This window comes from Falco punctatus (assembly GCF_963210335.1).
Source record: "Falco punctatus genome assembly, chromosome: 5".
Taxonomy (NCBI): Eukaryota; Metazoa; Chordata; class Aves; order Falconiformes; family Falconidae; genus Falco; species Falco punctatus.
Window position 1 is genome coordinate 74,168,757 of NC_137584.1, and position 23,877 is coordinate 74,192,633.

At 57.2% G+C, this 23,877-nt stretch overlaps 2 protein-coding genes across 12 annotated transcripts; one reads left to right on the forward strand and one right to left on the reverse strand.

Moving 5' to 3' along the window:
* Positions 1-319: 319 nt before the first annotated feature.
* FNDC4 (fibronectin type III domain containing 4) lies at positions 320-13,775 on the forward strand. 3 transcript variants are annotated; one of them, XR_013928610.1, is made up of 6 exons: positions 320-605; positions 5,834-5,949; positions 6,474-6,678; positions 7,592-8,154; positions 8,246-8,346; positions 8,965-9,098. XR_013928610.1 is itself a non-coding variant. In XM_080390314.1 (6 exons), the coding sequence occupies exons 1-6, from the start codon at positions 533-535 to the stop codon at positions 11,177-11,179; spliced, it is 654 nt and encodes a 217-aa protein (XP_080246440.1). In that variant the 5' UTR covers positions 334-532; the 3' UTR covers positions 11,180-13,775. The 3 variants fall into 3 exon arrangements, 1 of the variants encoding a protein (XP_080246440.1); XM_080390314.1 differs by lacking the exon at positions 8,246-8,346 and adding an exon at positions 11,144-13,775 and having other exon boundaries at positions 334-605; positions 7,592-7,681; XR_013928609.1 differs by having other exon boundaries at positions 7,592-8,346.
* A 1,817-nt stretch (positions 13,776-15,592) lies between these two features.
* On the reverse strand, positions 15,593-23,826 carry LOC308064952 (low density lipoprotein receptor adapter protein 1-like). 9 transcript variants are annotated; one of them, XM_080390275.1, is made up of 9 exons: positions 23,699-23,826; positions 21,176-21,318; positions 20,544-20,656; positions 19,483-19,597; positions 19,040-19,112; positions 18,510-18,622; positions 17,456-17,505; positions 16,489-16,526; positions 15,593-16,327 (listed from the first exon to the last, which is right to left on the reverse strand). In XM_080390275.1, the coding sequence occupies exons 1-9, from the start codon at positions 23,781-23,783 to the stop codon at positions 16,170-16,172; spliced, it is 888 nt and encodes a 295-aa protein (XP_080246401.1). In that variant the 5' UTR covers positions 23,784-23,826; the 3' UTR covers positions 15,593-16,169. The 9 variants fall into 9 exon arrangements, 4 of the variants coding, with proteins under 4 accessions (XP_080246401.1, XP_080246400.1, XP_080246399.1 ...); XM_080390274.1 differs by having other exon boundaries at positions 16,489-16,529; XM_080390273.1 differs by having other exon boundaries at positions 16,489-16,571.
* Positions 23,827-23,877: the final 51 nt, after the last annotated feature.

The window sequence follows — 23,877 nt, forward strand, 5'->3', positions numbered from 1 at the left end:
GGCAGAGGGACAGGGCGCGCCGCCAGCCCCCGCAGGACACCCGAGGGAGCGCCGCGCAGCCTGAGCCAACACCCGCGGGGCGGGAGCGTGCGACGCGCCACACCGGGACCGGGCGAGGGGGGCGGCTGAGCCGGGCACGACGCGTGAGCACAGTGCGTGGGGAGAGCCGGCACCGGCGGGGGCGCGGCATGCGGTGGGGCACCCGTGCTTACCAGGGGAGGGCACCGAGAGCAGCGCCGGCGGCTGCGGGGGTACGGCAGGGTGGGGCGGGGCCGGGTACGGCTCGGGGGCGGCACCGGGGCAGGTGGGAGGCGGCGCCGGAGCCGCTGCGGTGCCGCTCGGGGGGCGGAGCAGGGCGGAGCGGGGCCGGGGGAGGGCCGGGCAGCCGTTCCACCACACACCCCCCGCACCGGGCGCTGCGGCCGGGGCTCGGCCCCGCTCCGTCCGCGGCGCAGGGAGCCGGGCCGGTGCCAGGGCTGCCGCCCGGGCCGGGGCCGCAGTCCGGGGGCGCCCCTGCGCCGGCCCCGCCGCCATGTCCCGCTTCTCGGCGTTCCTCAACCCCGTCCTGCTGCTCTTCAGCTGCGACCTCTGCCTCGTGCGAGCCAGTAAGTGCGGCCGGGCCGGGACCGGGGGCCGCGGTGGCCCTGCTCGCTGCCGCGGGGCCCGGCGGGTCGGCCCGCGCTGCTGCCTGCGGCGGGACCGGGCGAAGGCGCGGGGCCGGCTCTCCCCAGGCGAGGGGGCGGCGTGCCCCGCCGTGCGCCGGCCTCTTCTGCGGGCCGGGCCTGCCCCGCCGGCCGCTCCCGCCGGCCTCGCCCCGTCCCCGGCGCGGCCTCGGCCGCTGCGACCTGGGGCCCGGCCCGGCCTCCTCGGGCCCCCGGGCACCCCCCGGGGGCTGCGCCCGGCCCCCAGGCCGGCCGTGCCGCGGGACGGGGTGCCACCGTCTGGCCGTGGCTGCCGGCCGCGGAGGGCTCCCGGCTCTCCCGGGGGCACGGGCAGCCTCCCGCTTGTGCCTCCCGCCTGTGCCCTCCTTGCGCCCTCGCGGGGGGCGGCCACCCGCTCCCGTCCTCGCCCCCCAGCAGCGAGCAGCGAGTCCTGAGAGAGTCGATGCCGCTGGGCAGGGATGCTCCCGGGCTGCGGGCTGGGCTGCAGCGGGACGCTGCCTGCCTGCCTTGCTTGCGCTGGGCTGGTGTCTGCTGAGATGCCGAGGTCTGTGGGCACGCAGGGCGCCGCCGTCCTTTCTTCCCTTGACTCGTCCGCATGGCCCTGTGTCAGTGGCAGGCTTCTGCTGTCTTACTTGGCCCTTGTCAGGTTCCTGATTAAGCCGAATTGCGATTATCAGACATTTTCTGCTGTGTTTTGGGTCTCCTTGCAAAACAGATGCTCCGGGGCTTAAAGGGTTCGGGAAGAAATGCAGTCAGGGTTGTTAAAAAGGGGCCACTTATTTTTAGCTGTGCGGCCTGGTGCTTACTTCCCTGCTGCAGGGATAAGTTGGGCAAACATCTGGGTGCCCTTGAGCAGCGGTCCCAAGGGCACAGGCCGATGTGCAGGTGGGGTCCCCTCCCGCAGAGTCACAGCAGGGTGGGGAGGGTGCCAGCGGGGCTGTGCCCTGTCCCTATGCGGCACCACATCTGCCAGCATCGCTGGTGAAGCGCACCTGCCTGGCCTCTTCTCTAACCTGGGAAGCCAGGCTGCGTGGCAGATGTAGCCCAGTGCTCGGCTGCCCCACCTCGGGCTGCAACGCTGCTGGCTCCAGCACTCAGGACCGACCCTTCCCACCTCTTCAGCAGGCCTGAAAGGAACGTGCTGCTGTACTGGCAGGACAAAAGGGTGGGCCAGGCCTTGAGTAAGTGATTGCTTTCTGTGGTGGTGCTTGTGTCTTGACATGGCTTTAATAAAAAGTGAAGCTGGATAACTTACAAATGATGCAGAACCATTAGTGATTAATGCATTGGGCAGCTTAGCTGTGGCATGCTTTTCCCCAGAGAGTCCAGCAGGGTGTTGGAGCATCTTGGCTTTGCAGGAATGTTTTTAGTAGTTGGCTTCAGAGAGTACATTTTTTTGGAGCCCTTGCACTCACAGATCTTTATGGTGACAGCTCTGGCATGAAACCACTCTGACCTCAGCGGCAGAGCAGGCTGGAGAATGTTATGCTTAACGTGGGGATCATACGGGAAGCTGTCTATGGTGTGAGCTGTTCTTTGAAGGTCTTGCAGTAACAACTTCCAGTGAGGTCTCCTTTGGAATATCCTTGGGATTAAACATTGCCCTGTGTTTCTAGGGTGAACTTCTCTGGTTTTGACTTCTGAAACTTCTTGTCTTGTCTCTTTCTGCTAGGTGTGCAAATCCCGTGTGCCCAGAAACATATTTGCTCCAGTTTGCTGAACTGCAAACTGACCAGTCATTTTTCCAACGAAGAGCTAAAGCCTGGACACCTTCAGGTCTTGCTGTCACACAGGTTCAGGTCTGCTTGCCTGGAGAGCTGCACAAAGTGTGTTTACGATGCATGAGGTCTGAAGCACTGACTAGCCACGCGCACTGTGCTCTTGCCCTCTCTTCTCTCCATTTGTGGAATGTCTCCAGGTGTAACAGCAGATCATGCTGGCTTTGGGTGTACTGTCTTTGCAGTCTGTTACCGGGGTGGTATCCCCCCAGGGATGCCCTTCCATTGCCAGTGAGTGAAGGTCCCTGCACAGGGCCTGTGTAAGCTCTGGCTAAGTACAGTTGAAGCAATACTGTCAAGTCCTGTGCAGACCCAGCAGCATGGCTTGTGGATCAGTGCATTGCCCTTGTTCTCAAATCATAGAGTGACTCAGCCTCAGGGCCATGTCTCAGCATCCTCTGCCTGAAAACATGGGCTGGGCCAGGCTGGGGTCCCTGCAGAAGCCTAGAAAATTCTTTTGCAGAGCAAGGAGCCTGCTACAAGCTCCCTCCACAGACTCTGTGTTGCAGAGATGTCAGACCCTGCCGACCCTCCTTTAATTTCCTCACGTACACTTAAAGGTCGGAAAGTCCAAGTATCCCCTTTGGGCATGTTCAGACCTCTTCTCGCTCAGTTAGCTGTAAAAAGCTACCTGATTTATTACTGTAGATGTATCCTGTGAAGCACCAGGTCTTCTTCTTGTCCTGAGGCCAGCTGGCACCATCTGGTCACGTCCATAGCACTAGGCTGATGAGTTCCAAAGCGGGGAGCACATCTGCTACCTACTAGGAATGGCTTGTGGCTCATGCTAACTCCTGAGCCGTGCCCAGGAGTGGTTTGGGCACACACTGGCTGGTTCAGACCAGAGCAGTTCCCGGGACCAGTCTCCACCACTGGATTCCCAGGCTGTTCCTGACCTCACTGCATTTGCTGACATAGTGGTAGCCTTAGGCAGTTGTTCTTCTTATGCCTGAAGGCTAACAAAAACATTGCAGCCCTTCCTCCCCACACACTTTGAAATGCTTCTGCCTGGGACAGTGCAAGGCCGTGGTTATTTGCTAGCTGATGGGGTGGTGTCTACAGCTCAACTGTTGGTTGTGCAACTAACTTGCACACTGGCCATGGCAGTAGTGGAAAACCAGACTGCATCTGCTGGGGGCTCAGCTACTGGGTGTGCAGTATACATGTGCCCCAGTCAGTGGCCAGGTCTGGGGACTGGAGCTTTATTCAGCCCATTTTGCTCTTGGCTTGTGGGAGACCAGGGTGTGCAGATAAGGACATGGCTCAAAAGACCCGCTTTCACAGGTTAGAGTGATGAACCAGTTTCCCACTGGCAAAACTCTAAGGAGACACATTCTTAATAGGATAAAGGACGTTCAGCGTACCTTTGAATACTTTCTAGTTGTCTAGCTTCTGTTCTGAAAGAGAAGGTGCAGCATCCTGTGATGTCCTTGTTCATGCTGTCTCCAGTGACTTTTATCTCCTGGTGATGCGGCAGGCTTCTGCTGAGGACACACTCAGCTCCAGTGTCTCTCTGAGAACGTATTTCCTGGGCTCTGTGGGCGACCCTTCCATCTGTCTTTATTGCCTCTGGCAAACCACAGCCCTGCGTTTCTCAGAGTGGGAATCACAGCCTTTTCCTGGTTTGATCTGGACCTGGGAATATTCAAATGTGAATGCATGCATTTAAATAGATGACCTGCAGAAATTACCTTTCCCTGTCACTCTGACAGTGGTGGTTGGTAGTGTTAGAGTTGTCTTTTTAACTTGTTCTTGGGTGACCTCTGGGGCTCTTTCTATTTGTATAAATCACAGCATTGAACTTGTGCTACACAGGTAGCTTGTAGCAGGACGCTGTCTTGTTTACAGGGAGAGAGGACACATGAACAACAGCCTCAGTGTCTGTCTTCACGCTCTTCTGTGTCTAATTTCCAGTCAAGATTTGGCTTTGTATGCAGATCTGTGTACCTGTGTAGTTTCCTGCCATGTTCTTAGTGCTGTGAAGTCTCAAAATGGTGATGATGCAGACCATGGGTCAGTCAAGCCAGCTTTCTGAAGGATAGCAATGGCTGAGTGTTCCTGCCAGCTTTGCAGCCGATGGCATTTCACTGCTGGGGAAGTCAGCTCTGCGTTCTGCGTTGGGTTTTCCTCCCCGCTCTAGAGCAAGGAGTAATGCCAGGCAGATTGAGATGGCCAGATTGAGTTGCATAGTGTGTTTATTCCAAGCTGCCCCATTTTTCTGTCACAGTTGATATATAAATACTGTGTCTGGGCTGCTTCCTACACAGCTCTGGGTGGTGTGCCAGGCATTTATGATGTGCATATCCACGGGGCAGCCCCACAGCTTAGAGGAGCCTGATTTTACCATCACAGTCTTGGTTGAAGAATTGCATTAATGTAGGATGTGTTTGCACTTTCTGAACCCTACAGAAACATGGGACTTCCCTAGCAAGAATCTACTCTGTGCCCAGGCTGAGCAGGAGCATGTCATGCCAGGCAGCTCTGCTACTGCTAGTGCTGGAGCTGAATGAAGTAAACTTTCCAACAGATGAACATCTGAGCAGCAGTGAAGGTCCCTCAGATCTGCAAGCAGATGCCCTTGTGAAGAACTGGTCTGAATGTCATTCTCCTCTCTGATAGCAGGGTCTCTGCAGTGCTCTGAGACAGGCTGCAGAGACTTTTCATGTGATTCTGAGCTGCAGGGACTGGTTAAATTGCCATGACAGTCTCTAACTCTTAATTCTTTTTTTTGCTCATGACAGGCTTTCATGCATTTCCCATTTCAATGTCTGCAAGGTAGAAGGAGCCTGCTGGGGCCCCTTCATGTCTTTAGCTGGGTCTGGCAGCCTGGGCACGTGGTCAGCATTGCTAATGCCTTTTACGTGGAACATGTATTATGAGCAATGGGCTATGTCTGCCGCTGTAAGCAAGCCCTTTAGAGAAGAGCCCGTCAGATGCCTCGCAAGCTTGTCCTCCCTCCCTGCTATAGGACACTGCAGAGGGTGAGGTGTGCAGTGAGCACATTTCTCACCAACAGCCAGGCAGGGAGGAGCCCTGGCCAGTGAGCAAAGACTGCCAAAGCCATGGGATAGCTGCGCAGGCAGGGAGTAGCTCTGTGCCTGCACACCTGCCCCCACACACAGTGGGCAGCTGCCCACTAGCCCAGCAAGCACCATGCCGTCACATATGTGTTGCTGCTGGTGGGGGCTCAGCCTTGTGCACCTGCTCTGCCACTCCTCTCCTGGGGACAGATTCACCGGAGAAGCTGTTCCCTGTAGCCCTGCCCAACGTGCTGCCATGGGCAGATGTTGGAGAGGGTCCCCATCGTGGTGTGCAGGGGTGAGTGCCTGTTCTGAGACATCTTCTTTTGCCTCTTTCCTGTGCCTTGCCTCGGTCCATCCCTGGCTCACCCAGACAGGCCACCATCCCCTGTCAACGTGACCGTGACGCAGCTGAAGGCAAACTCTGCCACCGTCTCCTGGGACGTCCCAGAAGGAGACGTGGTCATCGGCTATGCCATCCTACAGCAGGTACCCAGGCTCTGTCCCCAGGGGGCTGGGGACCTCTTTCACCAATTACCAGTATGCTCCTATGTCAGCCCTTTTGCTGCAGTTGGGAGCTCCTCTGGCACCTGCCTGAGGACATCTCTGCTGTTGAGCTGCCCTTGCCAGGGTGCCCTGTCTGAGCCATCCATTCTGGTGGGAGGCAACAGAGCATGGGCTGTACTGGGGGTAGCTGTTCCTCCAGTGGCTTCCCTGCGATTTGTCTGGATAAGGATGGTGCTTTAACCATGGCATAACCCTTCTTTGCTTGCCTTGCTCTGCCTCCACAGCCCCAGATGATGGTGGCTTCTCCAGGGAGGCGCCTGGCTCTCAGGCCACACAGGGATGCTGCATAGCAAAGTGCTGGCCAGCCTGGCCCACCCCAGGGGTGGAGGATTGCCCGGGAAGGGAGGAGTAAGGGGAGAGTGCCCAGCACAGCCCTGCAGACGGGGGCCTGTGCCTGGTGCGGCTGGGAACAGCCTCCTGGGGATGACAGCTCTTCACTCTGGCAGCGGCAAGACGGACAGATGCAGCGCTTCATCCGGGAGGTGAACACAACCAACCGGGCCTGCGTACTGTGGGACTTGGCAGAGGATGCCGATTACATCATCCAGGTGCAGAGCATCGGCCTGTATGGAGAAAGCCAGGCCAGCAAGCGTGTCCACTTCCGGACCCTGAAGGAGACCGACCGCCTCCCTTCCAACAGCTCCAACCAAGGTGAGGCAGCTCCTTCCAGCTTGCCTGGGTGCTGCTGGTGGGACCATATCTGAAGGTCTCCACAGCACACGGGCAGGGATCCAGCAGCCAGTGAGAAAGGCGCTGCCCTGAGCAGCAGGCTGCTTGGGACGCACAGCCTCATAACAGGCTGCTGTTGTGTCCACTATGGCCATGATGATGTCCCCAAGCCCCAGTTTACAGCCCCCCTGTCACCGGTCCTGGCACCCTATTCAGCTAAACAGGCTGTGGCCAGGACAGCTGCTGTGGCCTGCTCAGCTGCTGCCCATAGGAAGCAGATGTTGAACAGGCTCTCAGATCTCCCATCCTGCAAGCTATCAAAGGACAAATGACAGAGCCCCCCAGCCTCTTTTCCAACTCATATCCATGCTGTGCCTTCTTGCCTTGGGGTTGCCTACATACTGCTCCGTGAGGGAGAGATGATCCAAGAATCCAAGAGCAATGATGCCCAGAGGGTGTCTGCTGGGCACAGGGGTCTGTCTCCAGCACTAGCCATAAGAGGGGGACTTGAGAAGAGTGTAACAGGGCAAGCAAATGGCTTACCTCAGAACTTTTGTGTTCAGCTCAGGGCCTTCCTAACTTGCCCTGGTTCCTACATAGGAAGTAACTTCAGTGATTCCTCCCATGCATTGTGCAGTCCCTACTTGAACCCAAACAAGCAGTTAGAATCCCTGACTGCCTTTGGTGGTGAGGATGGCTTATCTGATGTGGGAAAGCCACAGGCTGCATGTCTTCTCCAGAGCCCAGATGTCATCCCACACCCATCCTTGTTTGGGGGAGGTGGGTCTCTCTTCTCTGGAGCTCCTTCTGAGATCCTCAGGTGTTGCTGGTCCTGAAGTAGGTTCTGGTGGGAGGGTATCTGCTGCCAGCCCTGCCTGGGTTCTCTTCTCTGCAGGTGACATCACCATGGAAGGGCTGGACAAAGACAGGCAGCTGCAAACGGGCGAGATCATCATCATCGTGGCTGTGCTGCTCATGTGGGCAGGTGAGTGCCACAAGCAACGTTCCAGCAGGCTGGGGCAGTGGTGCAATCCAGGGTCCATGAAGAAGATGGGGCTTGAAAGAGTGCAGAGGCATATTAGTATGTGTCTGGCATCCTTTCCTGTAAGTCCGTTGAGTCTTTGTGGGAGCTCGAGCCAGTGGGATAAAAGGAGCAACCACAGCCACTGCTCAGCAGTAGTGGCCTGAAGCGTGTGGGCTGGCCAGCCTGGCTGCTGTGCTGGAAGAGGAGGAGACAGTGTGGGACCCAAGGAATACAGAGTTACAGGGTGGGAGCATCCCAGCTGATGTTAACTGATGTGTAACTTGGTCCTTAGCTAGCTTGTCCGACATGCGGTAACATTGCTGCAAGGCCGGTAGTAGCTGTGTAAGATGGGTGATTTGCTCCTGTACGGCACCTGATTAAAACCAGTGCTCTAGCAAACAACATGTTGCCTGGGAGCAAGGAAAACCTAGGAGGTAAGTCAGCTCCTGACTGGCCACATGCAGCTGCTGTGAATGGCAAGTCATTTGTCCCCTACTCCCTTCCTGGTAAATGTGGATTTTCTAGTGGTACCTTGCAGGAATTGCTCCTTGCCCTGGCCTTGACCACTTTTCTAGTGCACCGGAAGAAAAGACAAGATGTCTGCTGCTAGCTTATGCCTTGTGCAGGTTGGTGTGTCAGAATGCCAGCAGGGAGAAGTCAGGTCCAGTCTGCGGGTGGCTGTGATAACGCACTGTGGTTGGAACGGGTCCAACACATCTAATGATTACGGTTCCAAGCACTGCTCCAGAGTCCTGCATCCAGGGTCCCAAGGTGTAGGATGCGTGCTGCGTGAGATGGGTGCCGTAAAACCATGACAGAGTGGCTGACCCCACAGTCAGTTGGCAAGACAGGACAAAGCCAAGGGCTAGCTTTTGTGAGGGTCACAAGCACTGGGCCAAAACCCCACTCAGCTGCTTGCTGACCTCAAGGGCTGTCCCTCTGTGAGTGCTTCAACATCTGCCTTTGGCCTCAGAGCCCTGAGCTGTAGGCACCAAGCACCTCACGTTTGCCCTGATGGCCTTAGCTGCATCCATGCCTTGTCTGCCCAAGGAGACTGGCCTGGCCACACGTGCAGAGGTGCCTGAGGCGGTCCACGCTGACACAGGTGGAGTGTGTGGGTGACCTGCACCCCAGTGTGCCCTGGGCCTGACTGCTGTCCAGCTGGGATGCTGTGGGGAGGGAAAACAGGGGCAGACAGCATGCAGACAGTATGAAGGAGTCCTTCATCCCCTGTCTTTCTGCAGCGGTGATCGCCCTCTTCTGCAGACAGTATGACATCATCAAGGACAACGACTCCAACAACAACAAGGAAAAGACAAAGCCGTCCTCGGAGCACAGCACGCCAGAGCGACCCAGCGGAGGGCTGCTGCGGAGCAAGGTGAGTGGGGAGGGCTGGCAGGAGGGATGGCATGTGATGTCTGCTGTGCCTTGCTGCCTGGACGGTTCTGGCTCTCTCCAGAAATAGAAACATCCCAACTCATGCCCTCTCCCTAAAAAATGAGGGGGTTTAGAGTGCAGTAAGCCCTGGTCTCTCTGGGGCAGTGTGTGTGCCCCATGGATGATTGCAGGAGGAACACTGGAAGAGACAGCAGGATGTATCAGCTGAGGTGGCTTCCACATTGTGGGGTGGTGCCTGTCCTGTCACTGTAACGGCCCCTTTACCATGTCCCTCCAAGGCTGCACATCTTTTCATCCCATACACAGATCTAGCTCCTGCCAGTTTAGGCAGGAGGTGGTCAGGCTGGGCAGCTGTTCTTGTAGTTGCTGCACTGGTCCGTGGCTGCCTTTGCTCAGGCCTGCTCCAGGCCATCACTACACAAGTTGTTCATGGGAAGGACCCCAGAGCCCTTTCTCCACCCTAACAAAGGTACTGTGCTGAGCTGTGGATGGGAGGGAGCAGTACTTTCATCTCGCTTTTTCCTCAGCACCTGACACATCTCCCTTTTTTACTTGACAAAGACAGTGATTTATAACAGTGATGCACATGCTCTAACAGGACCTTGCATTAGGTTTTTCCCTTGTGTCTCTTCTGCCTCCTCTATCCATAGTGGGAACTCACTCTGTTGTCTCATTGCCCCTCTGCTTCCACATCTTGGTTTCCAGTGGATGTCAGGAGCAGAAACTTCCTATCGGGACTTGAAGGCCCCAGTTCTCCAGATTTTCCAGCTTCTTGATTACTCCTTGCCAAAAAGATCCCTCTTGGATCCCTGCTCCAAACTGACCCTGCTCATACTGGGCTGCAAAGGCAGGTGCGAAGGCCTGTTCCTGCTGCTTGTGAAGTTCGCCTGTACAGGGCTGATGCACCTCAGCTTGGTTTTTTGCATTCACCATACTTTTGGCATCCTTGAAGGTGACAGCACTGCATTCTTGCAGTCCTTAATTACAAAGCTGGGAACGAGGCATAGGAAAAAAAAAGTTCTGCATTTGCTTTCCCTCCTGGCTTCAGGGCCAAGCTGCTGTAAAGTAGCAGGCAATGGTGCAGCAGTTCATCTGAGCCCTGTTATAAAGCGTGGTCACGGGGACACTCACCTCCTGTGCCCTGCTTCAGTGTGCATGTGCCTTGCTCCAGTGTGAAAGGGCTGAGCTACAAAACAGATGTGCAGCAACCAGAACCCCTGCCCTTCTTTCCCAGCACCTTCTCTGAATTCACATATCTGCTGTGCTCTTCAGTGAGCACGTTGCTTTTAGTTAAAGTGCCTGCTTGTGCTTGCAATGGTTTTAAAGAAAAATTCACCTTGCCACCTGCAGCCTTTAGTTCCCTTGGCACACTCCGGAGCTGTCATGAGGAGCATGGCAGTGAGACATGCCTGGCACTCAGCAGGCCTCTTCTGTCCCTCCATGCTGATCATTCTGTGCTTTCTGGGTTCTCTGCCCCATGGCAGACATTCTCCTACCCCCTCACTTATCTTTTGTGTTCTGACCCTGCACCTACCTCCTGTGCAAGGGCATCAGGCGTAGCATGGCTACCTCTGGAAGTCATCACCCATCTGCAAGCCCTGGAGGCTGAAGAGTATGGGGGGGGGGTGCGCTGGTTCACCCAGGAGCACTGAGGCACAGCAGTGGGCAGAAAGGCTTCCTGGGGAGGTGACTGTGTGGTTGAAGGGATTCACCTGGAGAGAGGCACCCAGGCGATGCAGCTGAGCTAGCTACCTGAACCTTTGTGGCAGGAGACTGCATCCATGCGAAATGCTGGGGGTGTGGGGTTAGCTCACTTGGTCTTCTGAGGGAGATGTTGAAGCCAGGTCTCTGCTGCAGCTTGCCCATACCTCAGCTCAGGGCAGAGGGCTCAGCTGCAGCTGGCAGCCGTTTTTGCAGAGGAGGACTGCTGGTCGTGGTACCTGCCATGGGAGGCTGGGGGCTCTGCATCCCAGGGGACTTAACAAAACAAGGCCTTAAAGCAGTTTGTTTTTTTTTCTCTCATAGAAGAAGTCTCCCTCGGTCAATATAATCGAGGTGTAAGTGCAGCGCCAGCTCTGTGTCTGCGGTCCTGGGCGTCCTGCCAGAGCCAAAGCAGGCCTTGGAAGAGGAGGCAGCACCAGGTGCCCAGCCTGGAATTCTGCATGCGAAGATCCGCGTATCAGAACTTACGCTTTCCCGAGGGCACCTGTCCGGGGATGTGCATGGAGCCGGCTCCCAGCCGTGCATGCAGTGCGTGGCCCTGCCCATCCCACATGCCTGGCCCTGCTCCCCTGCCACTGTGGACCACGGAGCTGAGAAAGGGTGGGGGGGGCACACCACCAGCACAGGGGGGCAAGTCTAGGGGAGCAGAGAGGCTGGTGCGCTGGCTTGTGGGGAGGCAATGTCCCTATGCGCTGGCTTGGCCAAAGGCCTGGGTACAACCACATGGTACCCGCCACCTGCCCAGCAGCCAGCCCGGGGCAGACCTTGCTCCCAGCCGCTGGTGTCTGGGCTCAGAGGGCTGCCTGCAGGGGGTGGGAGCTGCTCCCCTTCTGGCCCTGAGACTGAGGGGATGGGGCAGTGCAGGCATTTGCCCCAGTGCTGCCAGGGAAGTCACAGCTAGGTGGTAAGAGGGTTTACCTGTGGGGCCGGGCCCAGTGAGCACAGCTGGAGTGGATCCCTGCTGCATAAGGGGGCTCTGCTGCACCCCGTCCTGGCCATGCAGGGGCTTCAAGGCCTCTCTCTGCTGCAGGGGACAAAGACACAAGTGAGCATGAGGATCTAGTGCTGCCGCAGTGTCTAGCCCGCCTGCAGAGCACGCAGCTGGGGCAGGGAGTGCTGGCTGGAGCTGTTCTATGGGCTAGCGTGAGCCCCCCAGAGCTATGGGAGCACGCGGTGCCAGGGCATGGCTGTGGCTTTGCCATTTCCGTAGTAGGGCTCAGCCCTGACACATTCAAGCTGTTTGTGGGGGAGCTGCTGTGAGCACCCTGCAGGCAGCGCGCTGCCTGTGCTGCCTGGAGGAGATGATGGGGTGAGGCCCAACAGGGTCTCGGTGGGCTCAGCAGGATGTGGGCTGCAGAGCTCATCACTGCTCTGGGAACCCTAGCTTCAATAGCGGCACATCCCACTCCTGGCTCCTTCTGTCTGGCGGGGATGTGGTCACTGCTGGTGCTCCCACTCCTGGAGCTAGTCCCATGGCCTGCACCAGGTTGGCTGATGTAGCACAGACCTGTTGGAAAAAGGCTGGTCCTGAATGCTTAGAGCTGGTGGACCACTGGCTCGCTGTTTTGTGCCCAGTCCACCTGCTCGTGTCACTGACCACCCTGGGGCTGGTGAAGTAGTGGTGCCTGGACTGTGCTTGTTTGCTCCGCAGAGCCTGCAGGCAGAGATCTCTCGCTGGGCATCTGCAGTGCTCGGTGTCCGAGGCTGAGGCCAGGCCCGGGCATGCCCTCTTGCCAGCGGCAGGGGGAAGGAAGGGGGTGATGTGAGGAGGCTTTCTGCTGCAGAGATGGCAGCTGGTGCCCTGGCTGCTGCTCTCTCTCCATGCTCTGCTCTGCAGCCTGTCACTGAGCTAGGATGCTGGCTCTGCAGCCCTGGACTCAAACATCACAGGATCTAGCGTCTTCCAGGAATAAACCTCCCAGTAAAAAGCACTTTCAGGACTCATCCTTCCAGGTGCTGCTCAGCTCCTGCTGCAGGACTAGGTAGGGAAGGGACAGAACAAGTGACTCCCTGTGGCAGGGTCTTTTCAATAAAAGCATCCTGGCTCAAAGGCAGAACTGTCCCTGGAGAGTTGCAGATCTGTGTGTGTGTGTGTGTGTGTGTGTGCACGTGTGTACGGGTACTAGCACTTCTGGAACATGTGTGTACGGCCCTTAGAAGGAGACCTGTTGTTGCACAGCGTGCAAGAGCTGCAAGTCCTCTTAAGGCCGTCTGTCACACCTCTGGCCCTCGGGGGAGTGCCAGTGCTGCATGCTGAGCCACGTTGTGCTGCTGGACAAGCTGCAGTTAACAGACTGTCCCACTGAGGGTGGCATCACAGCTGCTTTCACTGCACAACAGGCTGCAGAGGGCAGAGACACCCTGGCAGCAGGGCCAGGAAGGAGGATGAGGCCAGATCCCAGCAGGCTGCTGGTGGGAGGGGGCTGTGCTGCTCCCTGGTCTGGTGAGATGAGGGGTACCTGAGGAGCAAAAGCACCATGGTGGTGGGGTGCAGGTGCTGCCATGCTGTAACTTGGGCTGCAGGTAGCAAGGCTGTAGCTGCAGAGAGCCAGAGCACCTTGTTTTGCCAGCTAACTTTTGTATTTTAGGGAGGTATATTAAAAAGAATTAGGGCTACCAGTAAAACACAAGATTTTTTTATAAAGCTCTGGTGCCCTGGAAAATTGGAAAATGTTTGTTTAGAGATACTATCCTGGAGGGTCAGAACAGACACATGCCTACTATTGTAAGTTCTTTAAGCAGACCTGAGGCACACACAAAGAAACCAAGGAGCATGACTGTGCAGTGGAGTCGAGGACCTGGGGTAGGCACCAAAGAAAAGAAAAAAAGAAAAAAAAAAGTATGTCAAAATGAAGTGGTTGTGGCCAAATAAAAAAAAAAAAGAGCACAAAAGTAATTAAATGACATCTAAAATCAGGTTGTAGTGTTGATAAACCCGCCCCCCCCCCCCCACACACACACCCCACCCCACCCCCCCCAAAAAAAAAACACAAACCCCGAAGCTACCACTCCTTTCTCAGACCATGGCAGTGCAGGAAGGCAGGGAACTGCAGAGATGGGTGCTGCACAGAAGGCAGCAGCAATGTTGGACAAAGGTATTTTCTGAGGTATGTACAAGCACACACTCCACAAATGAGCCTGGCAGCACCAGTACGGGACAGTGCAAATGCCCAGCACAGTGCCACTGAGCAAGATATGCACATGCCTACAGACACACACACACCACCCGCCCTGCAGCACTACAGGGGCACGAGGAAAGGGCTGCGTGGCCTATGCAGAGCAATTCTCACACACCAGTTTGATAGGTGCTGGACAGCATTGGCACATGTGGGTGATGAACCCACCACTAGCTTGTACATCGCTAAAACAGAAAAGATTTGGCAAAAGCTCTCCTAGACACAAGGCTGAGATGGGGGCACAGCAGGGAAGCTGTTCACACACTGCAGCAACAGCTGGTTAAGGCCAGGAATAATGGCAGAACTGGCACCCACGAGGCCCTGCAAGAAGCCATACAGGGCTGCAGCATTCAACATAGTCACGGCAAAGAGCACAGTGCAGCATCATGAGTCCCAGGGAGAGGGGCTGTTAAATGGCTTGGAGCACTTCTGTCTGGAGATGTGACAGCTGCCAGGCAGCATTGTAGAGCCCACTGCCCTCCACAGCGGCAGGAGATGGTGAACAATTATTCACAGGACAAGAGGAAAGGGCGAGTGGAGCAATCAGCACATGCCAGCATCAGCAGCAGTGCTGTGCACCCCTCAGCACTACGTGCAGAACAGTGTAGATGCCCAGCATCCCGATCCCATGCAGGAAGCCACATTATGGGCTGTTAAACCCACCCCACCAACAGGTGGGCCATCCCTCGGCACCAGAAGCCAAGGACCTGACAATGACCCGCTCACCCTCATCACCCCAGTAACACCTACAGGTTGCTCTGTGGTCTTAGCTGTGGGAGGAAAGGCATGAGACCACGACCTCAACATGTAAGACCACAAGTGAGAAAGCATGCAGCTCTTCAATGACCTGCAGGGACCCAAGCCTCTGCAAGCCTTCCCCACGGCACCTGCCTATGGCACTCGCTGCGACACCAGCTCTGCTGCCCCAGGTTGCACCCAGCAAATACTGCTCAGCCAGGGCTGTCAGTGTCACCAGCCTCAGAAGGGGAAGATGTGCTGCAATGACATCAACCCAGCAGCAACGTCCTCAGCCAGAAAGCAGCTGCAAACTGTTACTTGCCAGCGAAACCAAACATCCTGCTTGCTGCAGCCTCTCCAGCTTTATCTGGGGAAGGAAACCAAGTGCACAGCTTGCCCACGGCTCCAGATCACAGCCAGGCATGCAGCAGAGCAAAGGCACCCCAGAGCAGAGCAGGCATTCAGGGGGATTGTGTCCTCCCTGGCCTTGGCACAGTCACCTCTTGCCAGTGCCAATGACAGTCATAGGTGCCCAAGACACACCAGCCCAGCACAGCTTGGACCAGCTCCCCCACAGCCCAGATAAGGAGCACCCTGGGTCCTGGCAGCCCTCAGCACAGGGGGAACAGCTCCCTCAGGGCCAGCAGCTGAGGAAGACGTGGGAGCTCCAGGGCAGCAGCAGGCTCCATGAGCTCAGGCCCCAGCCCAGGCCCTCAACACAGGTGAGGAAGCCTCACAGCAGGCAGTGCAGCAGAGACACAGTACTTCACATGCTTGTGGAAGGCACTCCATCCAGCACTCAAACACAAATGACAACAGTAAAAAAAAACCAAACAAAAAAACAAACCAAAAATTGGTTTATTTCCCTGTAAAGACAGAGCTTTCCTTTAAAAACCAGCTCATTTCACTCATGTGAGTGTGGGACTGAAACACAGGGGCAAGGCCTTTCTCACTCCTCCAAGCCAAGAGCTATCGCTCCCTGAGAGTCACATGTGCTGAGCAAGTCCTCCACCATCTCCAGGGGGCTGCTCAGCCTCATCAGGTCCCCACAGCTGCCACCATGAGCAAAGCAGGAGAAACAAGTGAGACAGGTCAGATGCAGCGCGATCTGAGGTGCACTGGCTGCACCCTGCAGGCTCAGAGCACTTGGGGTGGCTCTGCATGCACTGGGAGCGGGCAGAGCAAGGAGCACTGGTCCACCAGCCCTAGCTGGGAGCAGCTGCAGCTTGAGGCGGTTCATGCAGGCAAAGAGCAGGACAAGGAGCAGGTGTCACAGTCTGTGCACTTCGTGGCAGCGGTGCCAGCAGACCCCATGCCTGGAATGCAGTGCCGGAGGCAGGGGCAGGCACTGTCTGGCCTGGGTGCAGGCACAGGGTGAATCCTGAGTGGCTGGTCCATTGTTGCAGAGATTTGGCTTAGCCCAGGGGAGTCTTGGGGCCAGCAGTCCTGGGGCCAGCAGTGGGGAGGTCTCCAACCCCTCCTAGCCCCTTCCAGCTGTCTGGGGGTTGCCCCAGGCGGTAGCACAGTAGCTGTGCAGTAGGAGAGCTTGCTCGGGGCACAAGAGGTGCTGACTCTGAAAAGCAAGAGGGAGACCTGGTTTATGAGGCGTGCAGTTGGGAATCCAGCACAGCCTGGGAGGGGAAGCAGACCTTCCCAGGTGATCCATCAACCCCCTCTCCCTGCAGAGGACATGCTGGGGGATGTGGTAAAACAGCACTGAAGGAAGGAACTTACCTGTTGGGCTGTGGGATCCCTTCCCCAGCTCCTCCATGCTGCTTTGGAAGAGAACAGAGCACCCATCATACCCCAAGCAAGCCCTGCTAAGAGACACAGCATGCTCATAACCCTGACAACACAGGCACAGCGCAGCACTGCCAGGCACTCAAAAGTGCAGAATTCCCTAGTCCGCTTGCTACCAAACCCAGGCCAGCCTTTCCTGAGACTGCAAAGCCACATCTCCTTCCCATCAGGAGCCTCCAGGCACAAAGGGCTGCCACTTCACAGGGCCACACACATAGCTCTAGTCTGTGCACACACTTTCCTGGCTGACACCAGCTCAGAGCAGGCTCAGCCCTGCGGTGCTGACAGACCCCAGCCAGGTGCCAGCTGCCAGGTACACAGAGAACAGCCACAATGGAACAGGCCTCTTGCAACCACCACCACAGGCACTTCTGCAAAGACCTACAGGTTGATCCTCCACTGCTGGACTGGTACCATCAGCTCCTCCAAAGCACAGGAGAGACACCAGCAAGCTCAGCCCGAGGCCCTAGTCCACACAGAAGTCAGCATGACCAGGACTCCAACCTGGCCCAAGCCCCAGGGAAATCAGTGAGAGAGGGACAACTCTGAGTCCCACCTGAGAACCATACGTGGATAGGCTGGCCTCAGCAGAGTGGCAGAAACAGAACAAGTAACATCTCTGGATACATCCTGAGGGTCATCATCTGTCCCTCACAGCCCCACTGCAAAAGCTGAACTGCAGTATCTGCCCCTCCACAGCTCAGCTCCCTGTTCACTCAACCTCTCAGGCACAGAGGCAGAGAAAGTAGCAGGAAGCTCCCACGTGCTGCCATGCAGATCTCCTCCACGCTCCCACCACACCCATGGCACCAGCAGTTCCGCTTGCACGGGGTGCAGAGAAGGAAACAAAACAAGGTTGATCAGAGGGATCCCTCAACACAACCAGCAGTTCATCACCTACCCGGATAAGGTTTCAGTGATGTTATCATCTTCCTCCTCCTCTTCCTCCTCCTGGTAAACAAACAAAACAAAACCAAACCAAAAAGAAAAAAAAACCACCATGACACCTCACTGCCTGGCAAGTCTCTGCCAGGAGCAAGGCTGGGCAGCCCAGAGCCTATTCTGGAGCAGCAGGGCAGTCCCTGGTCCCTTCAGAAGACACAGTCACCCACCAGGCATGGCATAGACAAAGGGTGCCTACAGGCACTAGGGGGAAAGGTGGCACCTGCAGCACTGGGCTGCTGAAATCTTCAGGGCTCAGGCACGCAGCCACACCAAGGGGAGACAGACCACGGCTATTCTCACACCCCCTCCAGCCAACAGAGCACCAAACGGGCTGTGAGCAGGGAACAAGCAGAGACAGCTGCTGCACACAGCACACCTGTGCCCAGAGACAGGAGTCAGGTAAGCGCATCTTGCAGCTGGAGGGCCAGGCAGAGGAGCACCCAGGAGCAGGCTGCAAGCAAGCGTGACCCTAAGCACTGTCAGGCTGGGCCAGCACTGGAAGCATGAGGCCAAGGACCAAGCATCCAGAGGCTCCTGGGCAGGGACACAGTGAGACCGGCAACACTGGCAATGCTCTGACTGGCCCTGGCCATGCAGTAGGTGTAATGCAGATGGACAGGGCTGAGCCTTAGCCCAGGCTGGCAAGACGACAACCAAAGGGTCCTCTCCTTCAGAGACAGTGTCTCACCCCTAGCCACGGCACCAAGTGTGCAGAGCCGGTCCCAGCTCCCTCTTTGACAGTGCCGGCAGAGCAGGGCTGAGAGCTGCAGCAATGCTGAGCCTGATAGGAGAGCTCCTGGAGCAAAGATCACCTGAGGAACCGCACCTGCCTTGTGAGCCAGACAGAGCACAGTGCCCTTTTTCACATCAGGCCACCAAGTGCAAGGGAGGCTGAGCAGGTATCGACAGGGTCCTGGCAGGCCAGAAGGAGGGAGCTGCATAAGGGTTACTCTTTTCCTGCCCTGATGTGAGACAGCCCTTGGCATGGGCCAGGCTTGCACATACTGTACCCCAAACTGGTGTCTGAAGGGAGGGCTCCCCGGGGGGGCTGGCTCACTTGGTCTGCCGGGCTCACTGCTCTCCAAGACACATGAAGGGTGAAGGGGCTGTTCCTGCCTAGAGCCTGGGACAGGGCAAAAGCAGCAGTGTTAGTGCCTGCAACCTGGAGAAGGCCCAGCAGGGGATGTACGGGCAGGACTGTGGGCTAGGGACAGATACCCCCTGCAAACAACGGTGAGAGATCACTGCTCAGGGCAGGAGCCACAGGACCCTGAGCTGTGCTCCGGCTCAGCAATGCAGGAGAGTTCAGTGTAGACAGCAGGGACATCCCCCACCCCACCCCAGCCAGAGACAGAGCAAGCTCCCCGTGTGGGGCAGTGGCAGAGAACACAACAGCAGGGACAACTCTCTCCCTGCTTGGTATGCTTCACCAGCCAGGCAGCAAGCCATGTCTCCTCCACAGAGCCCTAGACATGGTCCCAGACTGGAGACCCCAACCCCAGGGCTAAGCAGAGGGACGCGTCTGAGAAATTCCTCCTACCTGCATGTGCTGCTTCCCAGAGATCCAGTGCCATCTGAAAGGCTTGGGCCACAGTCAGAGTCACAGCCTGGGCCTGTGTACAAGAGAGGAAACATCTGCTTCCATGGGCCTTCAAGCTCACTGCCATGAAATCCAAGTGCCCCCAGGCCCTCCCTCACTACCTTTCTCTGCAGGGCAGACAGAGAAGGCCAGAGCTCAAGGCTGTGTCTGTCTACCCATGTGGGCCAGCTATCACTGAGAGGAGATCCCAGAGGAGCTAGGACAGAAGAATCTCCTTTTCCTCACCATCTGCCTCTGCAGTGTGTGAGCACACATGTTCCCTGGCTCCATTTCCAGATGAGGTGCACAGAGGTAAGGGCCTTCTCTCTCTAAAAAGGGGGAGAAGGAAGACCCTTGCTCCCACCCTTACCTCATGGAGCCAAGAGCAGAAGGGTAGTGCTTACGATCTTCTTCTTGGGCGAGAGGAAGGCATGGCACTCCAGTGCCCCACTCTCCTGGCTCTGGGCGACATAAGCGAAGACTTTGTTCTGCAGCTTGTCTGTTGTGCAGTAGGAGATCCTGCAGGCAGAGAGGAGCTGCTCAGGGCAGCAAGGGACTCCAGCACAGGCCTTCTGCTGTGCTCCCAGCACATGCAACAAGCAGTGCTGACAGACCGAGGCTTTCATCTGCCCCAGATGATCAGGCAGCCCAAACCCCAGCAAAGGCCAGAGGCTGCCTGGAACCTACAGCTAGTAAGAGATGGATGCATCCACAGGCATTCCCTCCTGCGCTGCCCCAGCGTGTTCCTCTGTCCTCTGATGCCCAGTTCAACCCCATGTATGAACTCAAAAACTGAGACAAAAGGAGCATTGAAGGGTGGGTGATTGCCTCCAAGGACACAACTGGAGGCCATGCAGTAGGATGGTCTGCTTGCACATCTGCTCTGGTGCCAATACCCAAATTCTGCACCAAAGAGATGTCCTGTCTCTGCTTCCCATCTAGCCACCAGCCTGCAGCCACACTCCCCTCACACCTGGCACATGCAGACACCCACTCCAGCCAAAGCACAGCTGGCAACAGTAAAAAACCCAACACACCAGCTCTGACAGCAACTGCCTTTAGCCAGCCCAAGCTGCAGTCCATGGCACCCTCGTGCCATTGCAGCCAGAAGGGTGGTCCTGTGTCAGCACAGAGAGACAGACATGCAGTCCTGCCCCAACTGTGGGGTGTTCCAACCATCAGCCTCCTCATCCTGCTTGAATGCCAGAAGAGACAAGCAGGGCCCAGGAAAAAGATAGATGGACTGTCCCAGAACTCAAGGCTGCCCAGCACCCTACCTGCCTTCAGCCCCAGGCAGTGCTGTGGAGCACAGCAAGGAGAAGGCACATGCCTCAGGGAGCCAAAGGAAGACCTAAGATTGAAGGTACCACTAACAGAAGGCCCAGCCCTCCCTGGCTGCTCAAGATACCATCAGTCTCCAGCTGGCTGCTGGGGAACACCCAGGCCTTCCACATGCCATGCCCACCTGTAGATGGAGATGTTCTCAACCATCTCCTTTGTGTCTGCATCCTGCAGCGAGATGCCCCTCGGAGACACCGTCAGAATCACCTTCTGGAACTTGCGAGCTCCCACCCGTGCCTGGCAGTGGGGAGAACCAGACACCTCTGCAAATCTGGCAAGGGTCTTCAGCCCCCCCTCACTGGCAGGAGTCCCCCAAACCATAGGGAGTGTCACCCACTTGGACCCTTGCTGCAAAGGCTCCTGCTATAGGGATGGGAAAGGAGAGCCTGGAGCTCAGGCATGCCCTGCATGGAACACCTCTGGAATCCATTCACACCTCCCAGACAGAGGGACAGACCCCACCGCCCCCAGTACTTCACCCTCCTCTCCATGCTGTGACAGGCATAGCTCTGCTCCTAGCCATGTTCCTGGTGTGAAAGCAGGCAGCGGCAGCTGTCCTGCAGGAAGACAGCTTCCTCCACTGCACACAGGCAGAGACCAGCCAGCCTCTTGCATGCCACCCTCCTCTTGGGAACAGCACAGTCCCTCACTAGGGTTCCAGGCTGGGACATGGGACACTTTGCGGAGTCCAGGGTCTGGGCTCTGACTTGGCTCTTCTCCACTCCAGCACAGCAGGGCCCCTGGGCCAGCTCTCACCGTGGCCACGATCCTGCGGATGGCAGCAGCAGCCATGTCTTCTCCTTTGGGTTTTTCTACCAGTGTCATGCCTAGATACTTCAGTGTGAAGCACATCCCCTCAAGCAGTGGCTCCTGCATGTCAGCCCAGCTCTCAGGAAGCTCTGCAAAGACAAAATATCTTAGAAGCCAGCGGCAAAAGGGCTAATCCCAGCACAGCCACCCCACCTCGTTGCAGTTTCACTGCTCCCAGCAGCAGCACTGCTGCCTGCACTCAGCTCAGCACCCTCCTGGCTCTGTGACTTCCTTGGAAGAGGAACAGGAGGACAGTTCACCCTCAAAGCTTTAGTCCTCCATCCCTAGAGGTACAGGCTCTGTCAGCATAGATAGTAAGCTCCTGCTTATCTGCACAGGGCCTCAAATGCTGCAGTGTACACAGCTATCTGCGAAAACCTTGCGTTCCTGGGTCTCACCTATGTTATTACCAGCAGGATGTTCTCTGTACTGCATTCATCTCACCCATCTAAGCTGCACACCTCAGGAACAGCAGCATTTGCTGCCACACTCTGTCAGATCAAAATCCCCAAGTTGTCCAAAGCGACCAAAGCCAAACCCTCTGGTAGCTATCATGTGCAGGCTGCCAGGGAAAGGGTAGGTCATCCAGCACTGACAATCCAAACTGAGGTGACTGGGAAGCAACTGCTCCACAAAGATTCTGTGTTTAGGAAGAGCTCAGACTGGTGATTCAAGGATGCAAACTAGCTTCCAGGAAACATGTTTTATGGATGAACGCCAACAAGCAGAGGGAAGAGAGCTCCCATGTGCATTACTTTGCAGGTCACAGAATTAAAGAGGCACTGGCTCATTTCTCATGTCCTCTCTTTTCAAACCCCTGTTGCAGTCAAGTGGTGGTGGTGGGGGAATGCAAAAAAACCCACACACAAATGGGCAGTGTCTGTTCACTCAGAAAGGTTCCCTAGGGACAGTCCTCTGCATCTCCAGCTTCCTTCAGAAACCAGTCTGTTTCACCAGCATGTTCTGCCACACAGCAAATGTGCTGGTGCGAGAAGGAGCCCTGGCCCTACAATTGGTCCTGACACTGCTGTTGGCAGAGGACACACAAAGCAAGCACTGCAGAAGCATCCATTTGACCTCTGCTCCCACAAGACAAAGCCATTGGCTTCAGCAGAAAGCTCGCCCTCATTGAAGGCAAAAGCTTTAGTTATCAGACTAGCGTGCCACACACAAAGAACAATCCTCTTGTGCCAAGGACTTCCTGGTGCTAATTTTCAAGGAGAGCTGAAGCAGGTATTAGCACACATTTACTTTCCTCAGATCCCAAAGAGTACAGGGATGGTGAGAGAGGAGATATGCAGAAGGGCTAAGACACAGAAAGTCAGGCTCTCCCTCCTTGGGGATGCAGTTCACAGAGGGAAGGAACGGGAACACAGAAGTTACATGCTCTGCTGCAAATACCACGTTTGTACACTTCCCTGGGAATTGCCTAGGTATCTACTGTTCACACTAAGATTCTACTTTTCAGGGTTATTTTTTATCTCTTTCCTGGGATTAGCTCCCTGAACATTACTGGCACACTTGCAGAAGGCTCCGACTCATAACTGGAATAAGCTGAACCCACAGGGAAATCAGGAGACCTTATTCGCACAGCATACTCCTGCAGAAATCACAACTACCGGGGAATGCATCTGGTCCCATACAGGTGTCAGGGACCTCTACCCAGGGTAGAGGGGCACTGTCCAGCTCCCAGCTCTGAGAACAGCCCACTCGTGCCAGGGCTGCCAGAGCAGCTCTCCTGCTCCAACAAAGCTTTCGGGCAGCCGCGACTGCGAAAGCCCAGGCACAGCCCTCCGGCTTCACAGGGCTCCCGCACTGTCTGTGGGGTCCATCACAGATCCGGCTGTGTCACAGCCAGTGGCAGTCAGCCAGTGGGCCTGCCACACTCACTGCGTGCACCCACACCTGCCCAGGCCCAGGTGCAGTGCCTCGGGGAGGCCAGGGCCCGCGCAGGCTGGGGAGGGTGCCCAGGGATGAGGCACAGCGTGCTCCTTGGCACCGCTGGCACTGCCCTTCGCAGCCACCCAAGGCCTCGGCCCGCTGGCGTCTGTGGCCTCAGTTCAATAGCGGGGCAAGAGGCTGGCAGCCGGGGGAGCGCCAGGCAAGTGGCCTGTGCGCTGCTGCCCACCTCGGCCTGTAGTCCCACGGCCCCTCTGCGGCCTGCCCCACAGCCTGGCCTGCCAGCCCGCGGCCTGCCCATGGCCAGTGCCACGGCCTGCCCCACGGCCCGCCGCCCGGGCCCCGCACCGCTCCCCACACCCCGCCAGCCCGTCTCGCCCCGCGGCCCCACGGCACGGCCACAGCCGCGCCCCGCGAGCACCGCTCCCCACGGCGGGCAGCAGCCGCCTCCCGGGCCCTGCCCGACCGAGACGCGGGTCCCTGCCCGGAGCGACGCGGCTCAGGGGAGCCCGAGCCCGGCCCCGGTCCCGCGGCCCCCGCCCGCCCCCCGGCCCCGCGGCCTGCACTCACTGCGCCGCCGGCGGAGCCCCAGGCCGTGCCGGGCGAGGCGCGGGCTCCGCAGCACGGCGCGCCCCGCCGCCCGCAGCGCCTCCATGGCAGAGCCGAGCCCGAGCCCTGCCGGTACCGGTACCGGCACTGGGGGGGAAGACGGGGGGGTGTCCCGGCTGCGCCCGGCGCGCTGACGTCAG

Bases quoted from the DNA above. Each gene is read 5' to 3' on its own strand.
- FNDC4 (XM_080390314.1), top strand. From the start codon at position 533: ATGTCCCGCTTCTCGGCGTTCCTCAACCCCGTCCTGCTGCTCTTCAGC. The intron at 606-5,833 runs GTAAGTGCGGCC...TGGCTCACCCAG, and splicing joins CCTCTGCCTCGTGCGAGCCA to ACAGGCCACCATCCCCTGTC. The intron at 6,679-7,591 runs GTGAGGCAGCTC...TCTTCTCTGCAG, and splicing joins TTCCAACAGCTCCAACCAAG to GTGACATCACCATGGAAGGG.
- LOC308064952 (XM_080390272.1), bottom strand. From the start codon at position 23,783: ATGGAGGCGCTGCGGGCGGCGGGGCGCGCCGTGCTGCGGAGCCCGCGC. The intron at 21,319-23,698 runs GTGAGTGCAGGC...TTGTCTTTGCAG, and splicing joins GGGGCTCCGCCGGCGGCGCA to AGCTTCCTGAGAGCTGGGCT. The intron at 18,623-19,039 runs GTAGGAGGAATT...GCCCTGTCCCAG, and splicing joins CTGGGAAGCAGCACATGCAG to GCTCTAGGCAGGAACAGCCC.